Genomic DNA, 19,845 nt, shown 5'->3' with positions numbered 1-19,845 from the left:
ACTCCAAAAGGAGTTATGTCATAGCATACGTATCATACTGTATGTGCATGTTACGACCATTGAAGGGATTAGTTAGATAGATCCCTACTCCAACTCTATGTGAGCCCTTATAGGCTATTACAGACTACTTTATACACTTAAACCCCAAACAATGTCATGAAGTGAATGCTAGATCTCCCTACTTTAAAATGTAACCTAAGGATCATAATTTATACAGTTTAATGGAATATGTTAGGAAAGTGGTCATGTCTAAATGGACTGGCATGAGTCGCCAAGGAAAATTGTCAATAACACACCACTATTTATAGCTCATAGTTTGAACAATGATGTCAACTTTGTGTTCTATATAATTATGAGTACTAATATATGTATATAAGTTAGGGTTAAACATTTTTAATTAAGATATGACTCATTAAGAGGTTTTTAGAAGTGCTTAAACTAGTATAATTTACAAGTCTAGGAAATAGGTGAGATATTTTTTTAGTCATATGTTGTAATAGTGAGATAGACACTTAGTATAAGCACTCCTATTTAACAACTTTTCATCACATTGCAAGCAAATGAAAAAAAAGGTGAAATGGAGAGAAAAATGGAAGAGATTTTATGATATCAAATGTGGATGAGTGGAAGATGTTGGAATTTGAATATAAATTCCATCATCCACAAGTAGGTTAAAAACAAATTGGATAAGATTTCATGGAATTCAAAATTCGTTTCTAAGTTCAATCGATTAAAAACATAATGATAACTTTTAATTTATTAAAATGTTTATCCTACACCAATGAATTTACCTATAACTAGAGCAATTATTGATAAGTGGAAGAATCTTTTTTCCTTTTGATATTTAGGCTTCTCTATATTTCATATCTTTCTTCCCATCAAGCCCTTTGTTGTGTCCATCTGCACCAAGAATCTAGATTATCATAAAAAATAAATAAATAAATAAAAACTCTAGTTTCTTCAAAAAAGGAAGCAACACACATTGAGGATAATGTAGAGGAGAATGTAGTTCAAGTCACAGATGACTTCCACAAGTATTTCATACGACATGCATTTTTGTTTTAATGTTACAAATTTATGCAATTTAAATTAAATATATATAAACATCAATAATTTGCTTTTTGTATAAGAATCTCTACATTTTATATCGAAATCACTATTATTTTGATTTTAAAAAAATCTATCCAAAGCAAAACATAGGTTCCATCTAATTACTAAAAATAGTAAGGAAAGGAAAAAATGTAAAAAAAAAAAAAAAAGGTTTTTGTCTCATATTTGGATGTCATGCCATGAAAAAATGTGAAGAAAAAAAACTAATGAAAAGATCTCGGAAAATGTAATATATATATATATATATATATATATACATATATATATATATATATATCTTTATTTTTTTTTTAGATCAACATGAAAAAAATTCTGAGAAACCGTATTCATCAATAATTTTATTTTATTTTCCTCCACTTTTTCATAGACAGCTAAACAAGATAGAAAATAAAAATTGTAAATTTGCCTTACAATTTTTTTTATTTTCAAAATAAAACCAAACATAAAAATTTCAAAAAAAATCTCATTCTTTTTTAATATTTTTTTCTTTTATTAATACTTTCTAGTAATCAAAATATTGCATTAAAGTTATTTGATTTTTTCTATAAATATTTTTATAATAAAACAAAACATGAGAAAACATAAAAGTAAAAAAGAAAGAAAAAATACAATAAAAATAAAAAATATATTTTTAAAGTCAATAAATTATTTTAAGACCTTATTTCAAAATCATTTCATTTATTTTTAACTATTTTATATAAAGATTAAATAAATTTAAAATATATAAATTTCTAATTAATTTTAATTATATTTATTTTTTAATATTTTATAATAAAATCAAACATTTAAAAACATATACATTTTCCTTAGTTTTTTTCTTTCCATAATACTTTCTTGAAACCAAACTTAGCATGCAGGTCCACCGCCAAGTGTTTTTTTTTTTTTTTTTCAATTAAAAAAAAAAACCAATGAACCGTATTTAAAGTGTTTTCACTTGTTTTGTGTACGCTATCACAAGTGTCAAGGAAACATGAAAAACATGACCGTTCGGAGAACAAATTTCAATTGTTTTTCACGATGTCTTGTTGAGAAACACGGAATATAAGATAAATTTACATAATTGAATTCTCAGACTAAATTTTATCTTGAAAACAACAAACAAATAGCGTATAATATTGATAATTCTATTTTTCTCTAGCACTCATGCCCATATAGAAGAGGTTTTTAAGCTCTCATATGATAGTGTAGTAGCTAGTCTCACTTCTCTGTTTCCAAAATTTTTCCTTTTCTCTCTTCTGTTTCTTACGTTCGCCTTATTCCCTGGTCATTCCCCATTTTCATAATCGTGATGATCCTTTCACAAATCAGAAAAACAAGGACCCAAGCAATACGAAATGGAGGCAAAAATAAAATAAAAAGAGTCGCTTGAAGAAGACCGGCAAGAAATCTCAATAAAGAAAACACCCTCTTATCAATTATCATACTCCAAACCAAGATTAAGGATCCAAGTCATTGTTTGAATTCCAGACTTTGGCTTATAAGTTTATTTTAGACTAGTTGGGAAACCAAGGAGAACATGGATGAATTCAGAAATGAATATTCGACCATTCCAATATGATATGACTATGAGGGTAGAGAGGCTCATACTCAGAATGAAATGTTTTTCTTTTGTTCATGCTCATCAAGATTTTACAGGCAGAAACTAAAAAGGAAAAAAGCTCCATCAAGTCTTTAATCTATGCTGCCTTGCAGTGGATGCGTCATTTATGATCACAAGGGTGATTTTATTTCACATTTTGCCAATTGGCATGACTCCAGACTCCACTTTTGATAAAGGATTGTGATCTGTATTATTCAGACTAGAAGCTTTTGATTGATGTTTTAATGACAAATTTAATTAATCAGTTCAAGTTCCTTCCATTTAATATGATCAGCAAAGTATATCACACATTCCAAGAATCTAACCAAGCTGCTAACCTTCTCACAGAGTCAGGTTGTTGTTTTTTAAGATCTTTCTCATCTTCTCTCGGATATTAAATATCATACATCTTGACAGGATGGGTCACCGTTGCCGTTATTTTAAACTCTCGCAATAGGTTTCATTTTTTTTGTCCCATAGGACTCATCTTTTTCTACAAGGTTTTGGCTGGTAAGTCTCCTATAATTTTTTTCCTTTGAATGTGTCCTCACAAAATATAGATTATGTCTGCCTAATTTTAGAATAAAATTTCTAATAGCAGAACTTGAACTTCCCAACAGATAATTTTAAAACGTACCTCCACCAAACCATTATGGACCCTCACTGAGACTCTTCAAGGAATGTTCTTAACTTAGTAAAACTCTAGAGAGCTATCTTAGGCTCTGTTTGAATCATGGAAAGTCTGATGGAAAGAATGAAATATAGGGAGAAAATAAATAAATAAATAATAATTCTAAGATCAATAAATATTTTCCCTATCAAGATTGTCCAATTTTATTCTTTTTTTATTTAAAAATGCATAAGTTTTACAAATTTTTATTATCTTTCATTTTTCCTCATATTTTCCATGAAAAATAAAACATGAGAATTTAGCTCCTTTCCCTTTTTTTTCCATCTCTTTCCCTACTACTTTTCAAGATCCAAATGAAAGTCTAAAACATTAGAATATGTAAATACATATACCTTTAGTATGATTCTAGCCGCTTATCATATACTGAGAATTTTTCAATCAGATGACTCTCAGAGCAGTCCTAAGAGTGTCTTAACTATAATTTTGTTATCCGATACCAAACAATTGAAGTAACTCAACAAATAAGAGGGTTCAAATAAAGGCATTCATTTTAAAAATGATGCAAACGCAAAGATGAAGTAACTCAACATATTCTAAAACACTAGAATATGTAAATACATATACCTTTAGTATGATTCTAGCCACTTATCATATACTGAGAATTTTTCGATCAGATAACTCTCAGAGCAGTCCTAAGAGTGTCTTAACTATCATTTTGTTATCCGATACCAAACAATTGAAGTAACTCAACAAATAAGAGGGTTCAAATGCAAAGATGAAAATGTACAAGAATATAAGACAAGTGATCAATCTAACTTAGAAAATATTGCAGTCATCCAAGGAAACGAGCAATAAAATTTGCATGAATTACGTAATTGAACAAATTTTGTGCTAAATTTACATCTAAGAATCTAATGACTAGAATGTGCAACTACTATACAACATAAAGCAGCTTTCAACGAGAATCATTACCTCAGGGTACCAGTTTTTTATTATCCATTTGAGTGAGTTTGGGCCATCCCATCCCGCCAATCCGGTATTGGATGGAAAGAAACTCCAAATAGGTATAAGCCAGTGAGTTAGCCTCTCTCTGTTAGAAACTAACTAAGCAAAGATCGCCGATTAGCCACTCTCAATATGTTTGCAGCCTCTCGCATCCCACTAAGAAAAGCTCCATGCATTGTTGCTGGATACTGTTTATTAGTTGCCTCTCCTGCAAAGAAAACCCTTCCGTCTCCTACACTCTCTGCCAGGATATCATAATCATCCCCTGATGAACCAATTGCAACATAAGAGTAAGAACCATATGTGAAGCGATCTTTTCCCCACCGGGTGCAGACCACCTGAATTGGATCAGGAACAGCTATCCCTTTTGGATTGAAAATACCCTTCAGTATGTCCAAAACCCTTCTCACAGCTTCCACGGGGGACATCATTTCGAAATTAATTGCTGCCTCTCCTGCAACAAGAGCCACAAGAAGCGGGCCTCCTGATACAGAAGAATAGCTGTAGAACAGAAAGAACTCGCCCCTCATCGTTGACTCTTCTGTCAAATGCCCAAACGTGTCAATTTCTCCACCCCAAAAATCATATGGAAACAACATAGCAACCTTGTTTAGTAATCCAAACCCAATTCTTTGAATTGCATCTCTCTTTCTTTGGGGAAGTTGAGGCAGAAAATCTATCGTTCCTTTCTTGAGCACACCCAATGGCACTGTACAAAGCACCATGTCCCCCCGAAACTCCTGCCCACCAGCATGCACAGAAACCCCATCAGCACCATATCTTACACTCTCCACTGTCTGACTGTAAAAAATCGGAAGGTCCTCTGCAAGTGCCCGCACAAACCTCTCATTTCCTCCAGGAATGAAACAGTGGTCACCCCCCATTTCATATGGATCATCCTGATCCCAATATGCCATAGACAAATCAGACATCAGCGATGCATTCGCATACTCTAAATTCGCGAGATGCCAATTCAACAGCATCCGCTCTTGGGGGTCCTCTGCAACCTTGTAAACACGCCTAAAGGCCTCAAGCGCAGTCCCAAGTGAAACATCCGCGGACTTAACCTCCTCCATCATTGCCTGCCTTAGCTTACAAACCCTATCCAACAACCTGTTAAATGAAGTCTCCACCCGCGAATCAATCTCCGAATTCACCATTCTCCCATCAGGCAAATAAAGTGGGCATATATCCCTCACCTTGTGCAGAGGAAACCCTAATTGCCTCGCCAAAACCCCTAACGGGTTCCCATTGATCCCAGTGAGGACACTCCCACCGAGATCAGCAGCTGCAATCACTCCGCAACCATCCATTCTCTTCATCTTTCTTGTTCTCACGCGCCCTCCGGGCCTGCTCCTCCCTTCCAATATCAAAACCTTAAACCCTAGAAAGATCAATTGCCGGGCGGCAGCTAATCCAGCTAGTCCCGCACCGACGATTATTACACTAGCTTTCAACGAATCATTTGGCTTCAGTTGCACCTCTCTAATGGCAGGCGCGAGGCCAAAATTGATGTAACCATGCTCAAGCAAAAAGGAGTATGCAGAATTTACCGAATTTCGATGCTCCGATCGAATCGATTCCATTGCGTGGTCGCGGGTGAGCCATGTGGAAACGCTCCAGCGCCACCGCGCGAGGATGTGGTTTCGGACGACGATGTAGTTGGCCTGCTCGGCTCCGCCGATCGCCGTCACCACATTTGCTTCGATTTCCTCTTCTGTAAGAGAGTCCACCGGAAACCCGACAGAGATGGCGACCAGGGCCTCAACGTCGACCTCCTTGGCGAGATCGGCGATGCGTCGGCGGCGGCGGTGGGTCTTGGACAGCGCCGGGGAGTCGTTGATCTGCATTCCGATGATATCGTCCATGATCTTCTCGCTGTAAATGCTGGACTTGGGATGGGGGCGGAGGAGTCGGAGGCCGGTGACGGCCGCGGCGGAAGATATCATCTCTGGGAACTGCTTCTTTCGCCGGCGGCGCTTCTTCGGCGGAGGCTCTGAGGTTTCATCGAGCTGGGAGTCCGAAACGCGGACTTCGAGGGTGGTCTCGGGCGGAGAAGATTGGTTTTCGGGGGTGGACTCGCCGGAGACGGCGGCGGTGGGGTTATCGGAGAGGTCTTGTGGTTCCATAGCGGTGGAGGCGTGGGGGCAGTGTCAGTCAGTTGGCTTCCCAGCACAATTTTGATGGGGAAAAGAGAGAAATAAAGTAAATTAGGGTTTTAATTATTATTGTTATTGAATTAAATTCTATATCTAAGAATTTTATTTTAAAATCTTTTTAATATTTTTTAAATTTTAAATAAATAAAAATATAGTTCATAGTCCCCTAAAATGAACTTAGATAAGATTTCTATATCTCCCTGGTAATTGATATACTTAACTTCAAATTAACTTTTTGGATTTGCTTCTAAAATCAATTTTTTGTTTTATAGTTCAATGATATTTGGTAAAACTTTATACTTATTACTTAATGAATTAAATTGATTTTAAGTTAAATTATTCTTAAATTTCTTATTTAAAACTTATTACTTAATTCTTACTTTAAGTAATAAAGTTGTTTGATAAAATTAACTTAAAATTTATTATAAATCATCAAATTGATATATTTATTCTCACAATTATATATAATTAAAGTTGAAGGGATCGAGTAATAATGGAAGTCGTGAAATAGCAAAAGAGATTACGAAAGTAATTAAAGCAAATAAGGATAAAAAGGTAAAACAAATATATGGACTTGAGAATAAGTTAATTGTTTTTATTTATTATCAACTTTTTGACTTTATGTCATACTATTAAGTTATTTTATCAAACATACTTAATTTACTTCATAACTTGAATTAAATTATTAAGTTATTTTAAGTTATTAAGTCGGTTTACCAAATGCCTCCTCACTATGAATTTTTTTGATTTAGCTAAAAATTAAAATCAAAATCATACCATCTTTAAAGGAGAATGTTTATATCATAAAATTTTCAACAAATACAAAAATAAGGCTTTTAGCATAATGTAACCTTCTTTTTTTTCTTTCATAATAATCTTTTTTTAAATTATAAATTCTTTTATAAAAGTTGATTATCTAAGTTTTTTTTTTAAAAAAATGGTTATATAACTTTAAAATTGTAAATTCTTTTATAAAAATTAGTTATCAAATACAAAATTCTAGAAAAAAGACATTTATGAAAGATAATTCTAAGATTTGGGTAATCATTTCCATTATCCAACCAAGCACTTAAAAAATATGTAACAAAAATACTCAACCATAAAGAAAAGATGTATTACATTAAAGAAATCAAATTAAGTAATTCTTGTAATTATAGAAAAAACCAAAAAAAAAAGAAATCCAAGATGGAAGCCCCACTCTAATAGTGTGTTTAGCAATGTTTCCATTCGAAAGTTTTTAGTAAAAGTGTTTTCTCTTAAAGTTTTAAATGTTTTTCTAAAAAAAGTGATTTTCTAACACTATAAGTGATTTTTCATATTTTTAGAAGTGTTTTCTAAATTTTGTCAAACACCTTATTTTATTTTTAAACACACTTTTTAGATTAAAATTGACCTAAAAAGTTGTTTACATCAAGTGAGGGGTTTCATTAAAATTTCAATAGACTATCAATTTTAGTATACTAAATTCAATGGCAAATTTCAATTCAATACAATAAATTTAAACAAGTGTTAGAGAGGATTTGGGTTGTAAATCAAATTTAGACTTGAATAACTTAGGTGTTGTTACACGATTCAAGCGGGTAGTCTCGCCTAGCTGCCAAGTAGCTCAAGATGTAGACGGTTATAATTCCTGCACAAAAGGCTACCTATTTGGTTTGTCCAGGTACACCCCTCCAATGCTAAAGTCAGTAAATGGCTTAAGCAAGTAGGGGAATTTTGCAAAAAGAAAGCTTTGTTACCATTTGTAGAGTCCAGATGGTTATTTATACCTTTTTGCGGTATAACGTCTTTCTAGGTGTCTTAATAGCACCTTAATTGCCCTTGATTGTGCGATATTATGGCATTGATCACGGATGCATAACAATTGTCTCACCATGATGAGCCACTGAAAATGGAATGTTTCCATAATAATTATAGTTAATATAGAGCGTGTCTGGCACACAATTTACGCATTAATAGGTGTGTAAATGCATGATGGATGGTTAAGCCTTAGTCATGTTATATCCGTGTAGGATTTATCCATCTAATCTACTTTGAAATAGATCAGTCACTCGCCTTGAGGGCCACTAGGCCATTTGACTGAGGGCGGTTTTCCAAATGGCTTCTCTAACCAAACAATCATGAGAGAGTGGTGGACTTCAGGACAGCCTTGCATAAAGGGTCCCACAATACCCCCCAAGCCTTGCAGTTAGGCCTAGGTAGACATCAAACAGCCAAATGCAAGAGTTGTGACTTTTGGAGATTTTGAAATCATGGTGCCTAAAACAAATATATGGACTTAAGAATAAGTTAATTGGTATTATTTATTACCAACTTTTTGACTTTATGTCATACTATTAAGTTATTTTATCAAATATACTTAATTTACTTCATGACTTGAATTAAATTATTAAGTCATTTTAAGTTATTAAGTCAATTTACCAAATGCCTCCTCACTGTGAATTTTTTTTATTTAGCTAAAAATTAAAATCAAAATCATACCATCTTTAAAGGAGAATGTTTATCTCATAAAATTTTCAGCAAATACAAAAATAAGGCTTTTAGCATAATGTAACCTTCTTTTTTCTTTCATAATAATCTTTTTTAAAATTATAAATTCTTTTATAAAAGTTGATTATCTAAGTTTTTTTTTTTTTTAAATGGTTATATAACTTTAAAATTGTAAATTCTTTTATAAAAATTGGTTATCAAATACGAAATTCTAGAAAAAAGACATTTATGAAAGATAATTCTAAGATTTGGGGTCGGACAAGACGTTCAGAGTAGATCGAATTGAGTGGTGTGAGACCATCAAGCAGGTCGTGACACCTAAATTGAAGAAGCTGAAGAGAAAGAGATGGTTGCCAACTTGTGAGCCGAATTCTGCTAGCAGCAACAGAAAAGGTTGAACGAGGCCATTGAAGTCAAACCCTCGTCAAAGAAACAAAGGACGGGTGAAAAGGGCTCGTCCTCTAGGTTTGCTCCCATTTCTCCACTGATGTCAATTCCTTCGTCTCCTCCCGCTCCCAAGGCACAGGTTGTGGAAAGCATTTCTTTTCACGGGCTAGGGGAAACGGTCACCATATCTAGTGATGACTCTACTCCTAGTGTGCATATTCCACCAACTACTCTCATCGATATGCCTAACCAAGAAGAGATGGACGTTCTTTTAGAGCACTTCCCCATATTTACCAATATGGAGCCTCCAACATCCCATATGAACGAGCTTTTTCCTATATTGGAGAGGGTTTCAATGACTTGACTGCAAACCCTCAATAGAAATTCATGGCTCGTGTCCTACATGGGACCTCAAACAAGACCATTGAGGCGATCATGCACTTGAAGGACTACTCGGCCATGTAGATAACAGAAATGGTATGATACCCTTTACACATAATGCTTATGGTTTACATGTCATTTTTCCTTACTTTCTCTCATTAGCTCTTTGTGACAAATTGTAGTCAGGGTTCGAAACCTGATGAGACAACGCTCTCATTTTTTTGAATGGCTAAAGGCAGTCGAAAAAATTAGGACATATACAACTCATGGCATGGACAACCAGAAGGAGTTGTTGGCCAAGTCGAAAATGACCAAAACAATTGAAGCCATTGCACGGAAAGTGACAATTGAGAGCGCAGGTTTGCTAAGGAAGACAGAGATGAAGAATGATATGCTCCAAGCCGAGAACTATCAGTTGAAATTGGATATGGCCACCACTGAGTCATCTAAGGCCAAAGCTAAGGAAGAAGGTGCTAGGTTGAAGTGGGAGCTCGAGTGGACCGTGTTCAACTTCACCAAGGAGAAGAAGAAATTGGAGGCAGCTTATCAACAATAGGTGGATGACATGTTCTTTTATGGCTATCGATGTTGTATGAAGAAACATGACATTATTGACGATATACCTAGCATTCCATCATATGAGGAGGATGAAGCTGAGGTGGATGATAGTGTCAGGCAAGAAGACAGCTCGGGAGCAGGAGATGGATTTGCAACAACCGATCATGAAGATTAGGATGCAGTTGTTTTCATTTTCCTTTCATTTGGTCGTTTAGGCCATTTGATTGTATAAACATTGGCCTTTTGGCCCTTTTTTGGATGCTACACAGTTTTCAATGAATTTGCATGTTTGTGACATATGCTTGTGTATTTGATTTGTAGCATCATACTCATTGCTTAGCACAGGTTATTCTCTTGACCTTGAGCGGCATTAACTATCTTGGGTCTTTTGGCCTTTCTCCCAACGGAGCTTTAAGGCTTGTGTCGCTTAGGTTATGCCTTGATGTTCTTTAGACTTATGATTTGTGTCATATTGATCATTCCATTTGCAATCCGGCTTATTAGCTGTTTACAATCTGGCTTGTTTAGCCATTAAAAAATGAAGTACAAACATGGTTTATGCATAACTTGTTTATTGATAGTATTTCTTCAAATTTGTTACATTCTATGGACGGGGCAATGGTGTTTCGTCTAGTGTTTGCAGATGGTACTCCCTTACTCCTTCCACTCTGAGTACAACATAAAGTTCTTCCCAATTGTGTTAGAGTTTGTTGGCTCCTATTTCAATTGTATTCTCAAAGACTCATCTTAGAACCATGTCACCTAGATGGAACAATCGTGGGTGGGCTCTCTTATTGTAATGAGTCATTATTATTTGCTAATAAGAGGCTAATCAAACATTTTCGGCCTCACACTCCTCATCCGCCTAGTTTAGGTGCACTTCAAGATTTTCTTTGTTGGTTTCCGATTCTTGCATTGTTGTTCTAACGGTGGGTAACCCTATTTCAGTGGGAATGACAACTTCTATTTCGTATGCAAGGGTAAACGGGGTGACTCTAGTAGGTTGTCTGTTGGTGGTTTTGTAAGCCCATAGTACGCCAGGCAATTTGTCTACCTATTTACCCCATGCCCCTTCCAACCATTTATTCAAAGAATTTAACAATGTTTTATTCGTCGCTTCTGTCTACTCGTTGCTTTGTGGATATCGAGGTGTTGAATAAATGTTTTTGATCTTCAATTTCGAGCAAAACTCTCGGAATGTATTACTATCAAACTGCAGTCCATTGTGACAATCGCGTGAGGAATTCCGAATCAACATACAATGTTTTTCCAAACAAACTTTGTCACGTTTTTATCTTTGACAATCGCGTAAGGACGAAGTTTTTTTGTAGCAATGTGCAACGCCATCTGCTCTACTTGAGAGTAACGTGTCTCAACGTCCACCAGAGCTTTACTCAAGTAGTAGATGAGTTTTTACCCGTCTTCTTGGGCTTGTTGGAATAAGACAACGCTGACTACATGGTCTGATATAGCAAGATACATGTATAATTCCTCCACCTCCTCTGGACTGCTTAAGATAAGAGGTTCTATGAGGTAGTGCTTAATAACATCAAAGGCGCTTTTGCAATCCTCCATCCAACCAAACGTTTGGGCTTTGCACAGAGTAATAAAGAACGGACAGAGCTTATTAGTGAACCGAGCTATAAATCAATCCAAGGCTGCGAGATGGCTCGTTAGTCATTGCATTTCCTTCTTAGTGGATGGAATGGGTGTCTCAAGCAGGGTTTTTACTTGGTCCAAGTTTATTTGGATTCCTCGTTGAGTCACCAAGTAGCCCAGAAACTTGCCCGCGCTGATGTTAAACGCACATTTAAGCGGGTTAAGTTTCATATTATACCTCCACATTATGCTAAATGCTTCTTCCAGGTGCTGAATATGTTCTATGGGAGTTTTGCTTTTGACAACTAGGTCATCAATATAGACTTCCACTATCCGTCTCATCAATGGTTTGAACATTTTTGTCACCAACCTCTAATATGTTGCATCGACATTTTTTAGCCCAAAAGGCATGGCGTTATAGCAATATAATCCATGACATATGATAAAGATCGTTTTTTCTTTATCAGAATGAAACATAGGGATTTGGTGGTAACCGGAGAAAGCATATATGAAAGAAAGCATTTTGTTCCTAGACGTAGAATCAATAATCTGATCAATTTGGGGCAAGGAGAAGCTATCCTTCGGGCAAGCGTCGTTTAAGTTTGTATAATCCACGCACACTCGCCAAGTTCCTCTCTTCTTTGGTACCACCATAATGTTGGCCAACCAATCTAGATAGGCGACTTTTAGATAAAGTCAATGACCAATAACTTATTGATTTCTATCTAGATTACTTTTTAGTAATCTGGGTGGAAGCTTCAGACTTTTTATCTCATCAGACGCATGTTGAGGAGAATATTCAATTTATGAGCAGCCACAAACAGATGGCCCTCTCAACCACTAAGGCAGTAGTAAGCGAGAGTGCTAGTGGCACGAGCCCCACTTGACTCTATCAGTCGACGGTTGGATGACATGCTCTCCACACCGTTCGACCTCCATATCATTAGCTAGGAGCTGCCCAGAGGGTTCGTAGTGCCCAAGTTCACAATGTACAATGAAACGAGCAACCTGTTTGACTACATCATGTACTTCAGACAGGACCCTCGACACAGGGAATGATGCGCCGATGTGCAAGGTCTTTCTGGCCAGTTTACATGACCAAGCTCTTTCCTGGTTCCACCGCCTCCCATAGAGTTTCATGAACACATTTCAGGACGTCTTAGAAGCCTTTTTAAGCCACTAACAATGTTTCGCTTTCCAAAAGCAAAAAATAAACACCCCGTAAAACATCAAGTTGCAGGAGAATGAAACGCTAAGGGATTTAATAAAGTGATTCAGGCAAGTAGTGCTTCAATTTTAATCCTGCAATATGGACGCCATCCTGCAAATCTTAAAGCGAAGCATCAGTCCGGACACTTCATGTTTTAAGTCTCTTGCAAAAAATCCACCCATAACAATGGATGACCTATTCAAGCGGGCAGACAAGTATTTTATGCTTGAAAATGATGTCCGAGCAACCTCTCAACAAGTCTTGGTCACCAATCAACCAACCAAGAATGATAAGATAAAGAGTTCTAAGCCTTCTAATCGAACGAGGCAAAGTAGTAGAAGGTAAGACAACTGGCAACAACACTAGGAAAGACTCACTCCCCTAAGTATCTCATACGAGAAACTCCTCTCGCAGATCTGTGATCTAACGAACTTCAGATGGCTAGAGCTAATCAAGACAAATCCGAATAGACAAGACCAGAACAAAATGTGCTCTTACTATAAGAATCATGGCCACACCACTAAACAATGTAAGAGTCTACATTACTTGGTGGATAAACTCGTCAGGGTTGGGCACCTTAAGTAGTAAATTTTCACAATAAGCGGGCAGGCAAAGAGAGATAGCTGCTCAAGCCCTTGCATCTCTAACAGGCCCCAAGGCTGTCATTAACTATATACACGGAGGTCCAATAGATGACAAGCAAAATTCTAAGTGCCAAAGGTGAAGGTTGCTTCGTGCGACTTCTTTAAGAGAACAAATTAGCTCCGTTAGTGCACCTTCGCAAAAGGAAGTGTGCATCCAATCGATGACACAATCATTTTCCCTTCTATAGATGTCAATCGGGTGTTGCAACCGCATGAAGAGGTCTTAATCCTTACATTGGAAGTGGGTGGATTCGACGTGCGAAGTATCCTAGTTGATTTGGGTAGTTCATCTGATTTCTTGCAAATGTCAGACTATAGGCAAATGAGTTACTCGCCATCTGCCTTAGAGTATCCTGGACGTTTGCTATCTGAATTCAATGGAGCTACAACAACCTCCTTGGGCGATGTTGTGTTCCATGTCTAAGCTGGCCCAGTCACATTGAGCGTACGATTCTCGGTGGTTGACAATCGATCTCCATACAAAACCATTATGGGACATGCATAACTTCACAAAATGAAAGTCATTCCTTTTACATACCATCAAATGGTGAGCTACCTCACGAAAATGGGACAAGCCGATCTCTTTGGCAACCAGCTAGCTGCACAAAAATGCTATCAAGTGGCGTTAGAATCTAAACATCCAATCGATGAGGAGGCACACCTAGAGCCATCAAACGCAAGGGAACAATAACAGTTACTAAGTCCAACAAAGAAAGATCCATCCGGGGTTGATCCACTCCAACCATTACTTCTTTCACATGACATGAATCAAATCACCTACATTAGTTTCTTACTTGCGCAAGATGAACTGAAACTGTTAGGGAATATGCTTCAGTGCAATAAAGACATCTTTATTTGGACTCACTCGGACATGCTGGGAATCCATCCGGTCGTGGCCTCCCATAGGCTCAACGTTTCACCCACCTTGCGACTTGTCAGGCAGAAAGTTCGGCACTTTCATCCGTACAATTAAAAAAATCATCCAAATAGAACTTGGCAGGCTATTGGCAACTAGATTTATCAGAGGAGTCAAATATTCGGATTGGTTGGCGAACATGGTGGTAGTTCCAAAGAAAGAAGGGAGGTGGCGATTCTACGTTGACTTCACCAACCTGAATGATGTCTACCCAAATGATAGTTTTCTCTTACTCCTGAAAGATCAAATAATCAACATCATCATCGGGCATGAGATGTTCTCATTTCTAGACGTCTTTTCTGGATACCACCAAATCTTTATGTTCCAGTCATACTAGGAGAAAACAGCCTTTTGTCACGCCACAAGGACTGTATTGTTACAGAGTTATGTCATTTGGACTTAAGAATGCTGGCGTTACCTACCAAAGACTAATGACAAAAATCTTCAAGCTCCTGATCGACAGAATTGTGGAAGTCTACATTAATGACATTGTAGTAAAGAGTGAGACTCGAACTGAGCACGTCCAATACTTGGAAAAAGCATTCCGCCTTATACAAGCATTCAACATGAAACTCAATCCAGCTAAATGTGTTTTCGACATCAAGTGAATGTCGTCCTTGAAACACCTGTTCCAACCAACATAAAGGAATTACAGTGTCTCACAAGCCGTCTCGTGGCGTTGGGTCGTTTCATAGTTCGTTTCACAGATAAGCTGCAACATTTCTTCCTCACACTTAAGGGGGCAAACACGTTTTATTGGACAGACGAATGTAAGCAGACATTTGAGGCAGTCAAACGCTACCTCATTGAACCACCTCTTCTAAACAACCTCAAATCCGACAAAGAACTCTACATGTATCTAATCGTATCTGACTGCGCTGTCAGTGTCGTCATGTTTCGACATATATGAGATAGGGAATAGAGGCCATCTATTATAGGAGCAAAGCAAGGGTGGATGTTGAAACACGTTATTCCCAAGTAGAGTAGACTGCTCTAGCATTAAAGAGTGTCACTCAAAAGCTCCGCTCGTACTTTGAGGCTCATCAAGTGACCATACTTACAAACCAAACTCTCTAAGTCACTTTGCACAAGCTAGACTTATCAGGGTAGATGTTGAAATGGGCAATCAAGTTGAGTGAATATGGGATCAAGTATTAGCCACAGTTATCCTTAAAAGGGCAAGTTAAGGCAAACTTTATAATTGAACTCCCTAAAAAACAAACATATCTGGTCGACTGCCTTGGAGAGCAATGGTGGAAATTTCATGTAAACGGAGCATCCAGGGTGTCTGGATCCAAAGTAGGTCTGCTCCTATAGTCACCCATTGGGAAAATAGTAGAACAAGCTATCTGCCTCAGCTTTTCGGCTTCCAACAACGAGATAGAATATGAAGTTGTGCTAGTCGGGCTAGATCTTGCCCTAATATTAGCCACAACCAAGTAGGAAATCAAGAGCGACTCTCAACTAATTGTCGAGCAGATTCATCGAGAGTATGAAGCAAATGATGAACGTATGATGCAATACCTTGCCATGGTGGAAGAATGCCTAAAAAAGTTAGACGAATGGATCACCAAACGAGTGTCATGGGAAGAGAACGGAAAGGTCGACACACTAGCTAGGATAGCTGCCACTCTCCCCATAAATTGGACAGTAATGTTGTCCATCTACCTTAAAGTCGCGCCTTCTATCAATCTCGGGCCATATTCAATATCAGTCAAACAAACTCAGGATGGATGCTCAACATTATAAACTACCTCACGATAGTTGATGTACCAAAAGACGAGAAGCAAGTACACAAACTCTGCATACAAGCAACACACTTCACTTTAATTAATGATCAACTTTATAAATGATCATTCAGAGGCCCATACCTAAAGTGTTTAAGCGAGCCAGAGACCAAACATGTCCTAGTCGAATTCCATGAAGGCATATGTGGCAATCACCTAAGCAGACTAACTTTGGCACACCATGCCTACACACAAGGATACTATTGGCCCACAATGAAGTAGGACACTGAAAGCTACGTCAGAAGATGCGATCGGTGTCAACAAAATGCTCTCATTCCTTGTGTACCTTCGAAAGCCCTCAACCCAATCATAACTCCTTGGTTGTTTGCGCAATGAGGGGATGGACATAGTCGACCCCTTACCCACTAAAGCAACACAAAAGAAGTTTTTACTCGTTGCAACCGACTATTTCAACAAGTGGGTGGAGCTAGAAGTCTATGCCAGTATCAAAGACAAAGATGTCTCCAAGTTCGTCTGGAAAAACATTTATTCTTATTCCGAATTCCACGAGCAATCATCATGGATAATGGGTCCTAATTTAACAGTGTTATCTTTCAAACATTTTGCTCAGAGCTAAACATTAAGAATTTGCACTCAACACCCCACTATCCACAAAGTAACAGACAAACAAAGACAACAAACAAAACCCTGTTGAATGCATTACAGAAAATGTTGGAATAAGCAAAATGAAAATGGGTAGACAAATTGTCTGGAGTCTTATGGGCCTACCGGACAACATCCAAATGACCAACAAGAGTCACTCCTTTCACCCTTGCTTTTGGGATGAAAGTCATCATTCCAACTGAAATTGACACGTCTACTTCCAAAATAGTTGTGCATGATCAAATGAAAAATGATAAAGAACTTAAAAGGCAACTAGATTGGGTTGATGAAAGCGAGGAGCTGTAGCTATCCGAGTAACTTCTTACCATCAAAGGATAATCGCTCGGTACAACAAAAAGGCATGTCCACGGTTTTTCTGGTCAAGATCTTTGGTTCTCAAAAGAGTCTTCGAAAACACAGTTGAAGGGGGAGTCGGAAAGCTACAAGCTAATTGGGAAAGACCTTATGTTGTAATTAAGATAGGAGACTCAAGGACATACCATCTCCAGACACTAGACGGTGTGCCCCTACTCCACCTATGGAATGTAACTAACTTAAAGTAATATTATTAATAAAAGTTGCTTTTGGAAACAGTATAGCAAAGACAAACTACTATAAAGAGCAAACTAGAAGGAAAATTAATAAGTGCATTCAAAATTGAAGTAAAATGCTCAAAAGAGCATTGTTTATACAAGCATAAAAATCCAAGCCACAACCGGCCAAAAAAAATAAAGGAAAAAAAAAATCAAGTTTGCTCATCATGGGAGTCATCCTCATTGGAAGGTCCCGTCTCCTAGAGCACGTCGTTCTCTTGGCTCAAGCCCGTCTCATAAGGTAAGGCCGCCAAAAAATTCATCATCCTTATCATCAAAAGGAAAGTTGAGAGTATCGTTGGCAATGTCATGCTTCTTCATACAACACCGGTTGCCATAAAATAACATGTCATCAACCTGCTTCTGGTAGTCCACTTCCAAATCCTTCTTCTGAGCAACAAACCCTGCCCGGAGGTCTTGTAGCTCTCGCCTCAACCAGACAGTCTCCTATTCAATCTTCTCATTCTCGGCCGCCATAGCCATCTTCTCCTCAATCAGTCAGTGACCCTCGACTTGGGATGCTTTCTTCTCTTTCTCAACTTTCCTTAGCAGACAGGCACCCTCCTTAGCCAACTTTTGGGTAGCAGTAACCTCACTCCCTACCATCTCTAAGTTGGTTAGGAGCTCCCCATTTCCGTCCATGTTATGGGCAATGAATGCCCTCATGGTTTCGATTGTTTCCAATCGATGGAAGAGGTGCACTTACTACCGTATGAGGTTACGAACTCCGACTATCACCTAGGGGCAACAAAGATCATTATGAAAAAAGAGACTAAAGAAAAAAAAAATGAGAAAATTCATAAGTGAAAAAGAGAGGGATGACTTACCACTGTCAATGTCTCAAAAGCAGTGTAGTCCTTCATATGAATTAACGGGCAATGGTAGTGTTTGGATTACCGTAAGGAAGCCGCACCAAGAGAGACTAGTTAGGGTCTTCATTCACCTTAACCGGAATTCGCTGCATAACCGAAAATGGCGCCCCCATGTCCTACATAAGAGACTCCTTTTCGGTAAAGACAAGGGTACACCTCAAAAACTCCGACACTTCCTCTCAGTTGGGAACGTAGGTCGGCTTTAGGCGATGAAGAGAAGGGTTTGGACACTTGAATGAATCCTTAATGATGCTCTTCGAGACGACAAATGGTTTTCTCATCTTGTGGTAGGGAATATCGCCAATAGAGGAGGGTTCATCATCCAAACCCGAGGCGACAATTGCAATAGGAGTCAATGGTGTTGGCTTAGACAGAGAATCTAGTCCGGGCGCCGAACAAACTTTCTTTGAAGGAGAGAGGCCGATAACAATATATTCGGATAGGTGCTTATGCTGCCTTTTGTGGAATTCGACTCTCAAGTTGGTGGTCATCTACTATTCTTCCTCTTCTTCACAAATAATAAGGGGCATCAACAAGTTCATCCCTACTTCTACTTTGTCTTTAAAAGATGAAAAGGATGGAGAAGATGAAGGAGACAAAGAAGAGGATGAAAACGGGGTGGCAGGAGGCGAAGTTCTTGCCTTCTGGACGGGACAAGTTGTAGGCTTCTTCTTTTGGGTAGGAAGACGGACTGCAGAGTTGGATGCTGGACTGCTAGTAATTGGAGCTTGCCTTAGTGTTCCCTCATGGTGTTTCTTCTCATGTTTCTCTAAACGAGCCTAACGTGCTTTAGAATTTGCCAAACAAGTAACCTCATAGAAAGGCAGATCCTTCAGTACGAAATGTTCGCCAAGCACTAAAGACGGATGAGCTAGCTAGGGAAACACTGGGATAATGAAGGGTTTTGGATTTTCGATCAAGGCTTAGAGGTTCTTATCCGATAGAAGAATGTTGTGAGCCCATTCAGTAGTGTCAATCTTGAACAACTTGTTTAGACAAACAAATGAAGCCTTTTTCACCCACTCTACAAGAAGTCCCCACCTCTCCTTACCTGCATTAGACGAACATAAAAATCGTAAGTAGGTTAGCAACAAGGATGGAATAATAACAAGACAAAATGAAAGTGGTAAAAGCATAGATTACTTGAAATCTCCAACGAGCATTGTGGAGAAAAAACTCTGTCCAGACCCTCAAACGAACTGCTCTAAGGGTCGAACACCAAAACATGCCCCTTGGCCTAGTCTTTGCCTGAGTTCGAAAGATTGGTCACGAACTGGAGAGAATGAATGTGGGCAACCAAGCTGAACCTCTCCTTTGGGAT

General features: G+C 37.9%; 1 protein-coding gene across 2 annotated transcripts; it reads right to left on the bottom strand.

Annotated features, from left to right (window-relative positions):
* Positions 1 to 682: 682 nt before the first annotated feature.
* LOC100245322 (lysine-specific histone demethylase 1 homolog 1) lies at positions 683 to 6,552 on the bottom strand. Of its 2 annotated transcripts, none has more exons than XM_002265033.5 (2): positions 4,293 to 6,552; positions 683 to 900 (listed from the first exon to the last, which is right to left on the bottom strand). In XM_002265033.5, exon 1 carries the CDS (start codon positions 6,452 to 6,454, stop codon positions 4,421 to 4,423), a length of 2,034 nt encoding a protein of 677 aa, XP_002265069.1. In that variant the 5' UTR covers positions 6,455 to 6,552; the 3' UTR covers positions 683 to 900; positions 4,293 to 4,420. The 2 variants fall into 2 exon arrangements, with proteins under 2 accessions (XP_002265069.1, XP_059592036.1); XM_059736053.1 differs by having other exon boundaries at positions 683 to 913; positions 4,293 to 6,528.
* Positions 6,553 to 19,845: the final 13,293 nt, after the last annotated feature.

Source organism: Vitis vinifera, chromosome 3 (genome assembly GCF_030704535.1).
Source record: "Vitis vinifera cultivar Pinot Noir 40024 chromosome 3, ASM3070453v1".
In the NCBI taxonomy this organism is placed as follows: domain Eukaryota; kingdom Viridiplantae; phylum Streptophyta; class Magnoliopsida; order Vitales; family Vitaceae; genus Vitis; species Vitis vinifera.
Note: the sequence above shows the minus strand (reverse complement) of the source record. Positions and strands in the feature narration are given on the sequence as shown.

Coding starts and splice junctions, on each gene's coding strand:
- LOC100245322 (XM_002265033.5), bottom strand. CDS start 6,454: ATGGAACCACAAGACCTCTCCGATAACCCCACCGCCGCCGTCTCCGGC.